The sequence below is a fragment of the Cervus canadensis genome, chromosome 10 (genome assembly GCF_019320065.1).
Source record: "Cervus canadensis isolate Bull #8, Minnesota chromosome 10, ASM1932006v1, whole genome shotgun sequence".
Classification (NCBI taxonomy): Eukaryota; Metazoa; Chordata; class Mammalia; order Artiodactyla; family Cervidae; genus Cervus; species Cervus canadensis.
This window is the reverse complement of record NC_057395.1, coordinates 50044199-50059573: the sequence shown is the minus strand read 5'-3', so window position 1 is coordinate 50059573 and position 15375 is coordinate 50044199. Positions and strand designations below refer to the sequence as shown.

At 47.0% G+C, this 15375-nt stretch overlaps 1 protein-coding gene across 7 annotated transcripts in view; it reads left to right on the top strand.

Moving 5' to 3' along the window:
- Positions 1-15375, top strand: part of SMOX (spermine oxidase) — a 35111-nt gene that overhangs the window by 18348 nt on the left and 1388 nt on the right. For 4 of the 7 annotated variants that reach the window (XM_043479439.1, XM_043479436.1, XM_043479437.1 and 1 more), the window contains 5 exons: positions 3720-3953; positions 7524-7750; positions 11971-12144; positions 12307-13066; positions 13748-13908. In XM_043479439.1, the coding sequence (XP_043335374.1) occupies positions 3746-3953; positions 7524-7750; positions 11971-12144; positions 12307-13066; positions 13748-13908 (1530 nt within the window). In that variant the 5' untranslated portion in view covers positions 3720-3745. Of the gene's footprint in view, positions 1-1839; positions 3347-3719; positions 3954-7523; positions 7751-11970; positions 12145-12306; positions 13067-13747; positions 13909-15375 lie in introns of those variants that run through there. The other 3 variants (XM_043479442.1, XM_043479441.1, XM_043479438.1) reach the window with 2 other exon arrangements.

Genomic DNA, 15375 nt, shown 5'->3' with positions numbered 1-15375 from the left:
CAGAGGGTCCAAAAGTCCAGTTCAGCATTTACCTGAGGGCCGAGCACACAGTAGGTGTTGCTACGTATAGTTTCCTCTCTTCCCTTCAGTTTGGATCCCGGGGTAGACTGACTCTATGGGAGGATGGAGATGCCTCATTTTGCCATCTATGGACAGTGCTTGTGGCGTCTCTGGCTTAAGGGCCCCAGGGGTTGATAGGCCCATCTGGGACAAGGCTTGTGGAGACAGAGAACTAGAGTTAGCAGTGAGGGCCAGTGGAATAGGTGACTGATATGACCCCTGTTTACCTGTTTCCACCATGACTTCACTATAGCTCAGATGGTAAAGAATCTGCCTGTTATGCAGAATACCTGGGTTTGATTCCTGGGTTGGGAAGCTAAGGAATGGCAACCCACTCTAGTATTCTTGCCTGAAGAATTCCATGGACAGAGGAGCCTGATGGGCTACAGTCCATGGGGTCACAAAGAGTCAGACACAACTAAGCAACTAACACACATACCACGGTACCCTATGTATGATGTCTCTTTAAGTTGAAGGTCTCTGGTATGTTGGGAACTTGGGGTCCTTTCTGGGTTCATCTTAAAGGCAAACTGCCTGCCCATATTTCCCACAATCCATTCCTGAAGCCTATACCAAAGGCAGTCTTTTAAAAATTTAGTTATTATCAATTTTCTAGTTTTTGTATTAGATGATGAGTTCTTAGATGCTTATTTTAAAATAAGTAAATACAGACAAGCAAAATAAATAAATAAATATCTTAAAAAAAATTTCGCTACAGAACTTTACAAATGATTTTCCTGGACAAGGCTCTTAAAAATGCTGACAATCTCTAGACATCCATATAAGGCCTTATTTAACTGTCATAATAATGTAGGTTAGGACAAGCTGGACCACTTGAGAGAGAAAGAAATGGAGATTGGAAAGCCAGGAAGTTTAGGTATCCCCCACCCCAATGTGCTGCCCCAAGCGTTTCTTCCCTCCACACGCCTCCCAAGGCTGAAGTTATCCTGCTCCTCCACGTTTTCAGAGGTGGTGCTCCAGGGAGCCAAGGAGTTCTGCCCTGAGACCTTAGGGACTTGAAGGAGTAGAGAGATCCCGTTTCATCCCAGTTACACCTTGGTCTCCCCAGGAGCTTTTTGAGAAGGGGTTCCATCTGTAAGGTCTGAGAACCACTGCAGTAATCCCACCCCTTTACAGCGTTAAAGTGGTTGTTTTGGGGGGAGCAGCCTCAGGTTGGGGGTGGGGCTGGAGACGCCCAGGCAGAGCCCCCCAGGCTTGGAGAACTGGGGCCTGGGGCAGGGTGGGCAGTCCCCATACTCGCAGAGCATAGCAGGGTGCTCAGTGTTTACAGGTTTACGCAGGTGCTCCCTGCGTGTTTACAAACCTGATGTAGAACACACTTCTTGCCTGCGCCGCGGGGCGGACTCTTCCTCTCGGTCGGCCGCTGGTACCGGCAGCCACACCCTCACCTCTAATTTTAGTCCTCCCAAGGAGAACCTGGGGAGGAAGCGGAGGGAGGCAGAGGGGGAGCGGAGGAAGGGTAAAGGGGAGGGGAGGAAAGGGCTCGAGCCAGCTCTGACCTCCTTGCTCCCAGGAGGCGGAACCGCACATCACTGGGGTGGGGGTGGGCGAGACCGAAGATGCACTAGGAAGAATGTGGAAGCCGGGATACAGGTTCTCCCAGGAGGAGGGGAGCCCCTGCCTCTGAAGGTCTCCGTGTCTCGGGCGCCACCTTCCGGCCCTCTAGGGAATAGGTCCTCCGCCGAGTCGGGCAGCGTGGGCATGGGGGGTGGGGTGCAGTTTGGAGAGAGTTTGGGGGCAGGAATGGGGTGACACTCCTGTCCGTGCCCAGGTGTGACATCGGCAGGTAGAGTGGGAAGAGGAGTTCAAGGAGCAGCTTCTCAGCCTGAACATATTTAGAAAAATAACTCTTTTAAAATCTGTGATAAAAAAATGTTAGAGGTGGGATGGAAACCTAAGCGGTCAGACCTTGAAGTGTGGGAAGAAGGTTAGTGCACAGCTTTTATTTTTTACAGTGAGCCAGGAATAGTTATTGAGGTGTTTATGCATACATATATAGAGTGGCACTAACCACCATTCATAGTACATTTCCTTCCAGTCCAGAAAGTTCCCTTCTGACCCTTTCACTCATTCCCCTCCTCCCAATCTCTCTTCTATCATCACAGAATCATTTTATGGCTTCATGAATTTCACATAAATAGAGTCATACAATATGGTGCTCTTTTGTTTCTGGCTTCTTTTGTCAATGTAATGTTGTTGAGAGTAGTTTGGTTCTGTTTGTTGCTGAAGAATATTACCTTGTATGAGTACACTACAAATAGCACAATATATTTTTCTAGTCTTCTGTTGATGGACCTTTAGGATATTTGGTTTTGGTTATCATGAAGAAAGCTGTCATGAACATTCTAGTGTATCTGTTTGGTGGAGTATACCCTGTTTCTCTTGGGTGTTTTCTTAGGAGTGGAATTGTTGTGTCATAGGAAGGGTTTTTCTTAGCTTTATTAGATTTATATGCCCCCTCTCCACTGCCCAGCAGCTACTTTCCACTCATGAATTCATTTCCTTGTTGTTAGGTCTTGAATACTATGGATAGTTTGAATAACTGGACAGTATGCAACTTCTGCCTCTGAAAGCTTAGCAAAGGCAGCTTGGGTCAGGAAGGAAGTGGGGACAGGATCAGAGCTGAGTGGCCCCTTGGGATGGCCCAAAGATACCTTCAAGCCCTTATAGTCACTCTGGGAATAGAAGGGCAACCTCTCCCAGCCCTGGGGCCAGATTCAGGGACACCTTTGGCCTCTCATCAGCTCCCTAGACTGGCGTCTCTGAGCAAGCTGGCTTAGTGTAACTGTCAATTTGATGTCTGGCCTCTGGTGCCACAGGTCCTCACGGTCCACTGTTTCCTGGGCTCTTTGCTGCTTTGTGGTGACTGAGGGGCTGGGTGGCCTGGGACAAAAACCCGGAGACCTACCCGGAATAGCAGAGGTTCATTCAATACCAGCCTCGTGGCACTTTCTTGGGGGAAGGTGGGACTGTGTCCTGCCCACCAAATTACCACCTCATTTAGGCTCTGAAAGACTAACAGAAAGCAAGAGGAGAAGAGAAGGCAGAGGAAGGGAGAGTGAGGGCCAGGGAAGGGCCAGGCCAGGGAGGGAGAGTAGAGGGTCTAGTGCAGTGGGTACAAGTATCCTGGGCTTGGTTCCAGCACCCTGAGGTCTGTACAGCATCCTGGGGTCCATGTGAGCATCCTGAGGTTGATGTGAGCTGGACCACAGCAGTGATGCTGGGCTGTGCTGGGTTGTGCTGATCCGGGGTTAGCAGCACCAGGGTCAGTTTCTCCTAATTTTGACCTTCTTGATCATTCTCTTTCTTGCTGACTCTTGTCTCGTCCTTGAGGAAGAGGCAGTACCTAGTTGATCTGGGGTGGGATTGATGGATTTCAGGGGTTTGGGATGGGCTCTTAGCTCTCCTGTTTGCTGATGAGGGCCCACAGTACATAACCTCCTTCCTATTTCCTTCCTCATGGCTCCCTCTTTCCCTCCCTCCCCACGTCCTTTGGAGATGGCTCTTCTTGCCCAGATCCTCAGAAGAGAAGGAGAGGGCTCAAGGTCCCCCCTTGAGGGCAGAGGCTGGGAGCATCTCCTGGGGCAGGTGCGAAGTGAAGGCAGAGCAGGTGAGCTGTGACCCCCTCCCCGCTCCAGGTTCCTAGGAGGCGAGTGTGGACGGTATGCAAAGTTGTGAATCCAGTGGCGACAGCGCGGATGACCCTCTCAGTCGTGGCCTGCGGAGAAGGGGACAGCCTCGTGTGGTGGTGATCGGCGCTGGCTTGGCTGGCCTGGCTGCGGCCAAAGCACTTCTGGAGCAGGGCTTTACAGATGTCACTGTGCTTGAGGCGTCCAGCCGCATCGGGGGCCGCGTACAGAGTGTGAAACTTGGTAAGTGCCTCATTCATCTCAGTCCAGCCATCTCCCAAGGTCACCTCTTGCCTCCCAGTGCCCTGGCCTAGCCAGAGATCTTGTTATTTTAGCTCTTTCTCAGGGTTTGGTGTTCTGTCATGCATGCTGCCTGGGCATTTTCCAGAAACTTCCTTTGCCTCCTCAGCACCCTTCTGAGGTGTGCAGAATGGGAGTCTGGCCTCTGTTTTTGGAACAAAATCTAGGGTTCACAGTGTTTAGGTGGGAGAGGACACCCAGAACACAACTGTCTTTGTAGTGGGTAGACTGGTTTCTATTTCACAAGAAGGGGAATTGTGCAAGTTTCTATTAGTTGTTAACTTTTGAATATGATTTAATATACCATTACTAAGAGCTAGCCCTGGGACAATAGGAGTTCAGCGCAGTGGAGGTGGAAGAAGACTTTGGGCCTCCTTGTGAGTGATGGGCAGGTCTTAGGATTGTCTGGGAAGAGGATCTGTGTAGGTTTCAGAGTATTAAGGCTTCTGGAGAAGGCAACCCGTTAAGAGACACACCCCAGGAGTGGGCAGATTTTGCTAGGGGTCCTAGAGGTTGGGGGATTGCCTGAAATGCAGCCAGAGATCAGGGTTTCCTAGCCAAGGGGTCTGACAATGAAAATGGCCCAGTGGGACTACCCGTAGTGGCCTGGTGTATGTGGGTTACACTGACCCTCCATAGGATTTTGTGTCTATTGTTACCTGGGCTGCAAGGCCAAGCAGATTCTGTGCATTTACTTTTGACAAATGGGGCAATTGGTTCAGAAAAGTAGGTGGTCAGGCTTAGAACAAGCAGAGATTGAGGAGACATGGGAAACTTTTTATTTTTTAAAAAACTTTGATCACATTAAAAGTCTTCCTTAGAGCATTTCCTGGAAGGTATATGTGAAGTTATATCTGTCTTCCCTGGCAGACACAGGAGTATGTGTTGGCAGTGAAGATGGAAGTGTGTCCCAAAGCACAATGGAAACCTGAGGACAATCAGCTGGGGGACCTCCTGGGGGAAGCCTGAGACTCTGCTCAACACCGACTGGCTGGCTAGGAGTCTTAGGGATTGGCTGGCTAGGAGCTTTAGGGATGGGATGGCTCCATTTGTGGTTCTCAAGTCTTGATGAGACATTCAGGGTCTGACATAAAAGCGGAAGACGGGAGGACAAATGGCCCAGTCTCAGTGGTAGTTGACAACTGAGATGTGCTTTGCAGGGAAGTTGGTAGAGGGAGCAAAGTGGAAGGAATGGGGCTATAGGAGGCTGAGGAGATGCATGTGGCTGGAAGCCTCCCTCGGAGGGGAGGGAGCTTGGGTGGGCCTTAGGTGATGAGGGGAGTTGGATAGCTGGTCAAAAGAAGGAACAGATGATGTATATGAGGAATCAGATCAAGGCAGACTCTGCTAGACTATGGGAGAGCAAGTCCAGGCAAGCACGTAGGTGTTGTGTGTGCAGACACCTGGGGCTGAAAGCCCAGGCTGCAGTTGGACCTGCAGCAGTGTGAGAGGCTAGCTGTGAATCCCGGTGGTAAGGGCAGTGGTGATGACCAGAAGCCCCAAGGACACTGTAGGGTATTTGTAGAGATGGTGCCCGCTACCCTGTGGTTACAAGGACGGCAGAGGTGAGAGGCCTGTGGGGGAGGACAGGAAACATCCTAAGATTGAGGCTGCTCTGGGCCACACCCCACCTCCTTGTAAAGCTTGAGGGATAGGGTGGAACTCTGATGTTGCTGACCTTGAGCTGTTCACCTCATTCCTGCTTATGCCTGGATACCCCATGCCTGGACATTGCTGCCCAGTGACTATGACTTGGAACTCCCTGGTGTACCCTGGGAAGGGTCCATGATGCAAGCCCCTTTTGCTTCTTTTGGAAACTCAAAAGAAGCAAACTCAAAAGAAGCAAAACAAAAACAAAAACAAATGCCTTGGGGAACTTGAGGCCCTAAAGGATAATTAGTGATAAATGTCCCCAGTGACCAGCCCCCCTTCTTGAACCCTGTGGAAGAAGGACAATGGGTTTCCAGCTTTTCATACCCTCTAGTCTGCCCACTTTCCCATACATTCCTGCCCCTGATTCCAGAGTCACCAGGAAGTTCTGTCTTACTGGCTGTGGTTTGAGGTTGATTGTTTTTTCTCTTGCTCTGTGTTTGGCACATAGATGCATACAGGGCTACAGGGCTTTTTTTTTTTTTTTTTTTAACTGATGGTTTAATTAGAAGCAGCCCAGGAAAGAGAAGGCACAAAAAAAGAGGAATGCCCAGTTCCTGGGGTGAGGGGTGATTGTTGTCTGTTATTGTTTATAAGATAGCTATTGCTGCATAACAGACCAGCCTGAAATATGGTGGCTTAAAACAACATCATTTGATTTGCTGATATTCTGTGGCTCCAGAAACTTGAGTTTCTCTTCATGGTGGTCACAGTCTAAGAGGGTGAGGATAGAAGGTACAAGGTTTCTTGAGGCCTGGTCTCTGAAGCCACAACATTGCTTTCATTGCATTCTATTAATCAAAGCAAGTCATAAGGCAAGCCCAGATTCAAGGGGTGAGGAAAGACTCCATCTCTTGATGGGAGGACTATCAAAGTCACATTGCAAAGGGCCATGTGTGTAAGGATAGGAGGAATTATTGTGTCCATCTTGGCAAAAAAGTTATCATACATGATGTCTTGAATCAGGCCTCCAAAAACAAAAAACAAAACAAAACACCAAAAAATGTTCCTTTATATTTTCCTTTCTTTGTTTCAACTTTCCTGGGAGCTATGCAGGGGAGGAGGCAACTATATCACAGGCTCTGCAGCATGAGAAAAGGAAGTTGAGCCCCAGAAGAGGAAATAGGCCCAGGCACAGTGGGAACTTGCCTCAGAGTATCTGGTCCCTTGGCTATGGATGGGGTGGTAAAATGAGCCACCAGCCTTGTCCCAGTTTGGGCCCAGGAGTTTCCCTTGCTCCAAACAGTCTCTTAAGGTTTCGCCACCTGTGCCATAGGATGAGAAAGCTTGGTTTTTTCCAGAAGTCTGTTTTAGATTGCCTTGGGGAGGAGTCTTCAAAACTGGAATGTTTTCCCTCTTTCTTCTGCCCTAGACTGAGTTAGGAGTTGGCCATTTTCCATCTGGGTGAGTGGCTTAGATTCCTGAACCACTGGATTTTGAGGAATTGGAATAAGGCCAAATGGGGACCTTGGGTCTGGAAGGCTGGGCCTCCTCACTGGGTACCCTCTGGTACCATAGAATTTCTCCTGAGAGGGAGGCACCACTGAGGAGGGAGGGCCTATTGTCTGATGTTATCACAGAAGGAGAATCTTCTAATTATTCCAGTGAGGCGACTTGGTGTCGTCAGAGTCACTGAGGGTGGAAGTTACCTCATTTATAAAGTGCAATCCATTTTGTGCTGCATGTGGTTTCTTACTGGGAGCTTTTCACTGAAGACTTTGGTTTGTTGCCAGAGGGGGACCTAATCTCCTTGCTTGCCCTGTTGTTGGGGATGGAAGGACCCCTTGGAGAAGGAAGATGAGGCAGTGTTCTGACCCTGTTTGAAGAGTCCTTGTTGCGCTAAGAGCCTGTTGTTGCCATCAGGACACGCTACCTTTGAGCTGGGAGCCACGTGGATCCATGGCTCCCACGGGAATCCCATCTATCATCTAGCAGAAGCCAATGGCCTCCTGGAAGAGACAACCGATGGAGAACGCAGTGTGGGCCGCATCAGCCTCTACTCCAAGAATGGCGTGGCCTGCTACCTCACCAACCGTGGCTGCAGGATCCCCAAGGATGTGGTTGAGGAATTCAGTGATTTATACAACGAGGTGAGGTATTAGGGGAATAGTTGAGCACAAGGGTGTGGGGGACAGGGAGCACACGGGCACTGTGTGTGTGTGTGTGTGTGTGTGTGTGTGATGGTGGTGGGGGGCTAGGCAACTTGCTAGGGTTTTCTGTGATCTTGGTCATGTCTGTACATTCTCTGGGCCCCAGTTTGAGGGTAGAATGAAGACAATGAGAGGAGAAGTACTAGGGAAGAGATTATTGATACTTATGATTAAATATTTCCCCAGAAGCCCTTAAATACCTATTAGATTTGTTACCAGGTAAATGTGTATGATTATTGTTGTTAATGTTCTTAGACACTCTTGTAAATGATAACTTTAAAAAAACCCTTATTTTCTAATTGTTCCTGGTATATAGAATTATAACTGATTTTTAAAAATTGAAGTATAGTTGATTTACAATATTATATTAGTTTCAGGTGTACAGCATAGTGATTCAACATTTTTATACATTATACTCCACTTAAAGTTATTACAAGATAATGGTTATATTTCCCTGTACTGTACAATATATATTTGTTGCTTATTTATTTTTATACATAGTAGTTTTTATCTCTTAATCCCATACCCCTGTTTTACCCTTCATTCCTTCCTTCTCTCCACTGGTAACCACTAGTTTGTCCTCTATATCTGAGTCTATTTCTGTTTCGTTATGTTTGTTTATTTTTTAGATTTCACATATAAGTGGTGACATAGAGTATTTGTCTTTCTCTGTCACACTTATTTCAGTAAATATAATACCCTCTAGGTCCATGCATGTTGTTGAAAATTTCAGATTTTCATTCTTTTTTATGGCTGAGTAAAATTCCAATGTGTGTGTGTGTGTATATATATATATATATATATATATATACACATATATATAACAATATAGTTTATATCTAACATGTATATAAAACATGTGTGTGTATACTACATATATAACTATGTTTTATATCTATATCTATCTAACATCTTCTTTATACATTCATCTGCTGATGGGCACTTAGATTGCTCCCATAGTTTGGCTATTATTAATAATGTTGCAGTGAACTTTTGGGTACAAGTATCTCTTCAAATTAGATTTTCTTTTCTTTGGATATATACCCAGGGGTGGAATTGCTCAGTCATGTGATAGTTCTATTTTTAATATTTTGAGGAACCTCCATATTTTCCATAGTGGCTGCATCAATTTACATTACCAGCAACAGGGTAAAGGGCTCCGTTTTCTCCATATGTTCACCAATGTTTGTTACTTGTATTCTTTTTGATGATAGCTCTTCTGATAGGTGTGATATCTCATTGTCATTTTTAATTTCTCTGACGATTAACTATGTTGAGCATCTTTTCATATGCCTATTGGCCATCTGTACTTCTTTGGAAAAATGTGTATTCAGGTCTTCTCCCCATTTTTTAATCAAGTTGATAGTTTTTTTTTTAATTGAGTTGTATGAGCAGTTTATATATTTTGGATATTACCCCTTATTGGTCATATTATCTGCAAATATATTTTTCCATTCAGTAGGTTGTCTTTTTGTTTTGTCAGTGACTCCCTTTGATGTGCAAAAACTTTTAGATTGAATTAAATTTGTTTTTGCTTTTGTTTCTTCTGCCTTAGGAGAAAAAAGGTGCTTCAATTTATGTCAAAGAGTATTCTGCCTACATTCTCGTCTAGGAGTTTCATTATTTCCATTGTTACATTTAGGTCTTTAGTCCATATTGAGTTTACTTTTGTATATGGTGTGAGAAAATGTTCTAATTTCAGTCTTTCACATATGGCTGTCCAGTTTCCCCAGCACCACTTGTTGAAGAAGCTGTCTTTTCTCCATATATATTCTGCCTCCTTTATCATAGACTAATTGTGTGTGGGTTTATTTCTGGGCTCTCTAGTTTGTTCCATTGATCTGTGTGTCTGTTTTTGTGTCAGTACCATGCTGTTTTGATTACTGTAGCTTTGTAGTATAGTCTGAAGTCAGGGTATGTGTCAATGTCTTATTCTGGCTTAAAAAAAAGTTAATATTTTTAGTAACTTTGCTGTGAACTGCAAAAAACAAGCAAGGTAACTTGTAGGTCTTGCCTTCTGATAGCTTCCATTTATAGTGTAATGACCCTTCACTTTAGGTTAGTAAACTGGTCAACACTTACCTATTATACATTTTTTATATCTCTGGGGCATAGGAAAGGAGAAATGACCCTTGCTTTGGGTTGTCCCTGCTCAATGGAAGGCAGGAACACTCATTGTCTTATGTTGTGTACAATCCTATAGTGTTGTGTGTTCTCACTCAATATTAAGCAAGTAAGAATTAGTATTCTTGAAAGTAGACCTTCTTGGTGTACTGAGAATCAGTCCTGTCCTGATTCCTATGTTACTGTGAGTGCTTCAAGCATGGATGCCTTTTGAGAATGACATTCAGGGTTCATAACTTACTGGTTCTTTTAAACATTCTTGAAGGTAGATCATCATCAACTTCTGCTTGTGGGTCTGATTTTTGAAAGCCAAGAGTGTGAGTCATGGAAAGTAGGACAGATAAAGGTAGGTTATCATTGGAGAAGGAAATGGCCACCCTCTCCAGTGTTCTTGCCTGGAGAATTCCATAGACAGATGAGCCTGGTGGGCTACAGTCCATGGCGTTGCAAAGAGTCAGACATGACTGAGCGACTAACATTACATTATTATTATTATCATTCTAAGTGGTGCTGCTTTGAGTCAGAAGGAAAAGGTGTTAACCATCAGGTCAAGAGAGAGATTTCCTTATATAGTTCTTACACAGTGCTGGAGGCCATTCTGAAGAGGTGTGCTCTAAGCATGTGAAGCCTTGCCTGAGGGTGGCTTCATAATAAATATGTAGCCTCACCCCCAAGGCGATGACTTTGAAGGGCTACTCATTTGAATGTGTTATATTTGTTAACAAATAGATGAATTTGTTCGGTAGTTATCATATAGAGCTTAATTTCTGGAGCAAGATTACCTTGGCTCAGGTACCAGTTTTACCATTCATGTAGAATGGTATATACTTGTATATTCATGAGCTAGTTATTGAGCCTCTCGGAGCTTTACTTTCCTCATCTGTAAAACAGACACAGTTATACCTACTTCATAGTGTCTTGAAGGGTAAATGAGATCCCAGTGAAAAGTGCTTAATGAGAAATGGGGTGAATATTGTTAGCTCTTACAGACCCATCCCATTTCCCTTGGGTCACATTAGGAAGATATCATTTAACCTAGGACAGGAGACTACTCACATGACAAATGCATGTTCAATTATGGCGGTCCTAGTCAGTGGTTGACACAAAGAATCATGTAAATCTGTTAGTCCTCAGCTGGGCATTTTGGCCTTTAGTTGACATAAGCTGACTGGCTGGCTACTCTGTTTCTTATCACCAACGGGAAAAATCTAAGGGGGAGGAGACAAGTTGAAAGCCTGACTCCTTGGCAATGCTACTAGGTGAGGAATTTGCTGAGGACTTCAGTTAAAGCCAAACACCCAGCATCTTGTGACTGTTGGGAGAAGAAAAAGGAATAATTTAACTTGCTTTCTTCTTTATATCCAGAGAAATGTTTAATTTATGTTTCTATCTTATGTGGAGGCTTTTCCCTTGGGGGAGTGGTGGGGGTCGGGCCATACCACCTTTCTTCCTCAGCAGTCCTATAGCTGGGTTGCAGGGTAGACACAGTCCTGTCAATGTATGGGCCTCTTTTGCTCTTTCCCCTGCAAAACATCAGCCAGGACACAGCTCTATACTGCCTTCCCGGGAGAGGGTGAAGCAGATACACTTGGACAGGAATGTCAGGGGAGAGTCCGTGCATTTGGTTCTTGAAAAAGGGTTATCTGTGTAGACGTGGGTTCTTTAGTGGCCGGTACGCTTGGCTATGTAGAGCACTTGAAAGGGCAGTTCCTTTCCCACACACTGTACAGGCAGCAGAGATTTCACTTTGTTCTAAGCAGGGGTTCAGTAAGAATGCTTCTGGGGCCCATCCCACCTCCTGTGTCTGGAGGCAAGGAAGCTGACCGTCCAGGTTCAGTTTGCCATCCCCAAACCTCCATTTTGTTGGTGCAGCCTCAGCACAAAGCTGAGCACCACATTAATTCACCACGAGGTGCCATGGGCTCAGCATATCCAGGAGCACTTTGGAGATGGTGAGTATTGAGTTAGAACCCGTAGGTCTGAGATGGAGGTGGGATGAGTGAATGTGTCTTCAGTCTCCTGGGATCTCTTTGCAGGTCTATAACTTGACCCAGGAGTTCTTCCGGCATGGTAAACCAGTTAATGCTGAGAGTCAGAACAGCGTGGGGGTGTTCACCCGAGAGGAGGTGCGCAACCGCATCAGGGATGACCCTGATGATCCAGAGGCCACCAAGCGCCTGAAACTCGCCATGATCCAACAGTACCTGAAGGTATCTTTGCCATCTCGGAGCTCTGTTGAGTACAAATGCCAGAATGAGAAAGACTGACCCTGGGGAAGTTGGGTCCGAGAAGGGCAGCACTGCCCTAAAGTCCTGCTTCTATCCCTGCCCAGCCTTGGCGGTCACCTGGCTCCCCTCTGGCTCTTCCCACAGGTGGAAAGCTGTGAGAGTAGCTCGCACAGCATGGATGAGGTGTCCCTGAGCGCCTTTGGGGAATGGACTGAGATTCCTGGTGCCCACCACGTCATCCCCTCGGGCTTCATGCGGGTTGTGGAGCTGCTGGCTGAGGGCATCCCAGCCCACGTCATCCAGCTGGGGAAGCCCGTCCGTTGTGTTCACTGGGACCAGGCCTCATCCCGCCCTCGGGGCCCTGAGATTGAGCCCCGGGATGAGGGTGACCATAATCATGATGCCGGGGAGGGCAGTCAGGGTGGAGAGGAGCCCCGGGAGGAGAGGCAGGATGAGGATGAGCAGTGGCCAGTGGTGGTGGAGTGCGAGGACTGCGAGGTGATCCCGGCAGACCATGTGATCGTGACCGTGTCGCTGGGCGTGCTCAAGAGGCAGCATGCCAGCTTCTTTCGGCCAGGCCTGCCCGCCGAGAAGGTGGCTGCCATCCACCGACTGGGCATCGGCACCACTGACAAGATCTTTCTAGAATTCGAGGAGCCCTTCTGGGGCCCCGAGTGCAACAGCCTACGGTTTGTGTGGGAGGACGAGGCGGAGAGCTGCACGCTCACCTACCCGCCCGAGCTTTGGTACCGCAAGATCTGTGGCTTTGATGTCCTCTACCCGCCTGAGCGCTACGGCCATGTGCTGAGTGGCTGGATCTGTGGGGAGGAGGCCCTTGTCATGGAGAAGTGTGATGACGAGGCAGTGGCCGAGATCTGCACAGAGATGCTGCGGCAGTTCACAGGTGCGTCCCGGTCCTTGTCCCGCCACCGGCTCAACAGGCCTCGCTCTGTCTGTCCTCCTCCTCTAGACCCTCTGAGTCTCCTGAACCAGTACTAGCATCCTCATCCCCAGGTTGTGAAACTGAGGTGGCGCACCCCTTGGGAGAGATGCTGTAGGTCACTGTGTCTTGGCTTTGGCCTCCTAAATTGGAAGCTCTCTCCATTTGGAATTTGAGACACTCAAGATCACAGGCTCTGTGTTTCTTCTCTGTTTCTAAGGCTGATGGTGAAAAACTCAGATATCACCCCCAAACCTCAGATTGCCTACTCATGTTGTCTTGCTAAGAGATGGGCTTGTGGTTGTTTTGTCTGATTTTTAGTCGAACGTCTTTCCTGCACTATCCCAGAAGAGCCCCACAAGAACCCCTGAAGTTGGAAGGATTATCTGGGATGTTTTTCAGATAGGAAAATTAAGGCCCACGGAGAGGAAAATTAAGGCCCACGGAGAGGAGGTGTTTTTCTGGGGGATTACAAGGAGACATTGAGGGGTATACAGCTTGAACCCCAGCCTCCCTCCCTCCCTTCTTCATGCCTGGCCTTCCTGGAGCCCCCGAGGTGCAATGGGAGTTGTCTGCTCAGGAGTGTCTTCTTTGTACAACCATTTCTTATCCTCCCTCCTCCTCGCTCTTCTCACTCCCCAACAGGGAACCCCAATATCCCAAAGCCTCGGCGAATCCTGCGCTCGGCCTGGGGCAGCAACCCCTACTTCCGGGGATCCTATTCATACACACAGGTGGGCTCAAGTGGGGCAGATGTGGAGAAGCTGGCCAAGCCCCTGCCGTACACAGAGAGCTCCAAGGCAGCGGTGAGTGTGGGTGTGCTGGGTAGGCGACGGGCTGCAGGGTGAGGGGTCTGTGAGGGTGGGTGTTTGCTATGTGTGTTTGGTCCAGGGGAGGAGTGCCAAGGTAAGATAGGTGGAGTAGCTCCTGTAATGACGGAGAAAACAAGAAAAAGGACAGTTAACATCTGGAAGAACAGACAGAGTCAAACTAGGATATCTTAAATGCTTTCTTGAGGCTATAAAAACCGAGCCTTTTAATTCTCTGCTGTCCTATATGGTAGCCATTAGCCACACTTAATTTAATTAAAATCTAAAGTAATAAGTACAACATTTTGTTTCTCAGTTGCATTAGCCAGATTTCAAGTTTGAGAGCCGCCTATCACTCATGGTTGCCATGTTAGGAGTGTGTCACTATGGAGCATTTCTGTCATTGTGGAAAGTTCTGTTGGGCAGCACTGACCCAGTATGTTTTGCTTATTTCCCCCAATTTGTTTTAGAAAATAAAACAAAATACTGACCTTCCCCCCAATTATAGTAACTATATCGTAAAACATACAGAAAAATAATAAATTGAAATTATTTATATATATTTCTGTTCCTATAAAGTAGATTTTGAGTTCCCCCCACCAAGCATACCCATAGAATAAATGTTAAAACCCCAACAGAATTATATTTGAAATAATCCTCTGGTGTAATTGACGAAGAAGATGGCAGTTAAACAATGTGTTGTGCCTGTCCTGGCTGTGCTTAGGAAAGGCTGCTGCCATAGCCGTCCTCCTTCTCTTGTCCCCTGCATTAGTTAGGACTAGCGCACATAACAAAAAGCAAAACAAACTGCGGTTTAAATAAGACAGAAGTTTGCTTAGGTCACACAAAAGGAAATCTGGAGGTAGATGTTGGGGCCCAGGATCAGTAGCACCTGGCTCCATCTTCCAGGCCACCTTGGGATCCAAGAGGGCTGTGGAGGCTGCTGCTCTTGTTCTCATGTCTGTGACAGGCTGATGAGTGAAAGAAGGGAACCCTTGGGAGGAGTCAGTGTCCCTAAGCAATAGTGCACTTGAAGTTGCTTGGCTAGAACTTAGTCACATGACTCTACCAGCTGCTAGAGAGACTGGGATACATCATTTTTTTTCCTGGATGGCAGTGGTGGTGGTGGTTTGGTCGCTAAGTCATGTCCAACTCTTGCGACCCCATAGACTGTAGTCAGCCAGGCTCTTCTGTCCATGGACCCAGTTAAAGGTCAGGATTCTTGTTACTGAGGAGAGAGAGAAAGGATGTGGAGTAGGCAGCTTGCCCTCTGCCACTATATGTACCCCCCTTTCAGCTTAACCACCTCTGCAGGCTCTATTGGTGGGTTAAAACCTCACTACTCAAGGTGGGTGGTCCATGGACCGGCAGACTGGCACCATGTGGGAGCATATTAGACATGCAGACTTGCAGCCCACCACAGACCTGATGAGTGAAAACCTCATTCTACAAGGTCCCCAACAC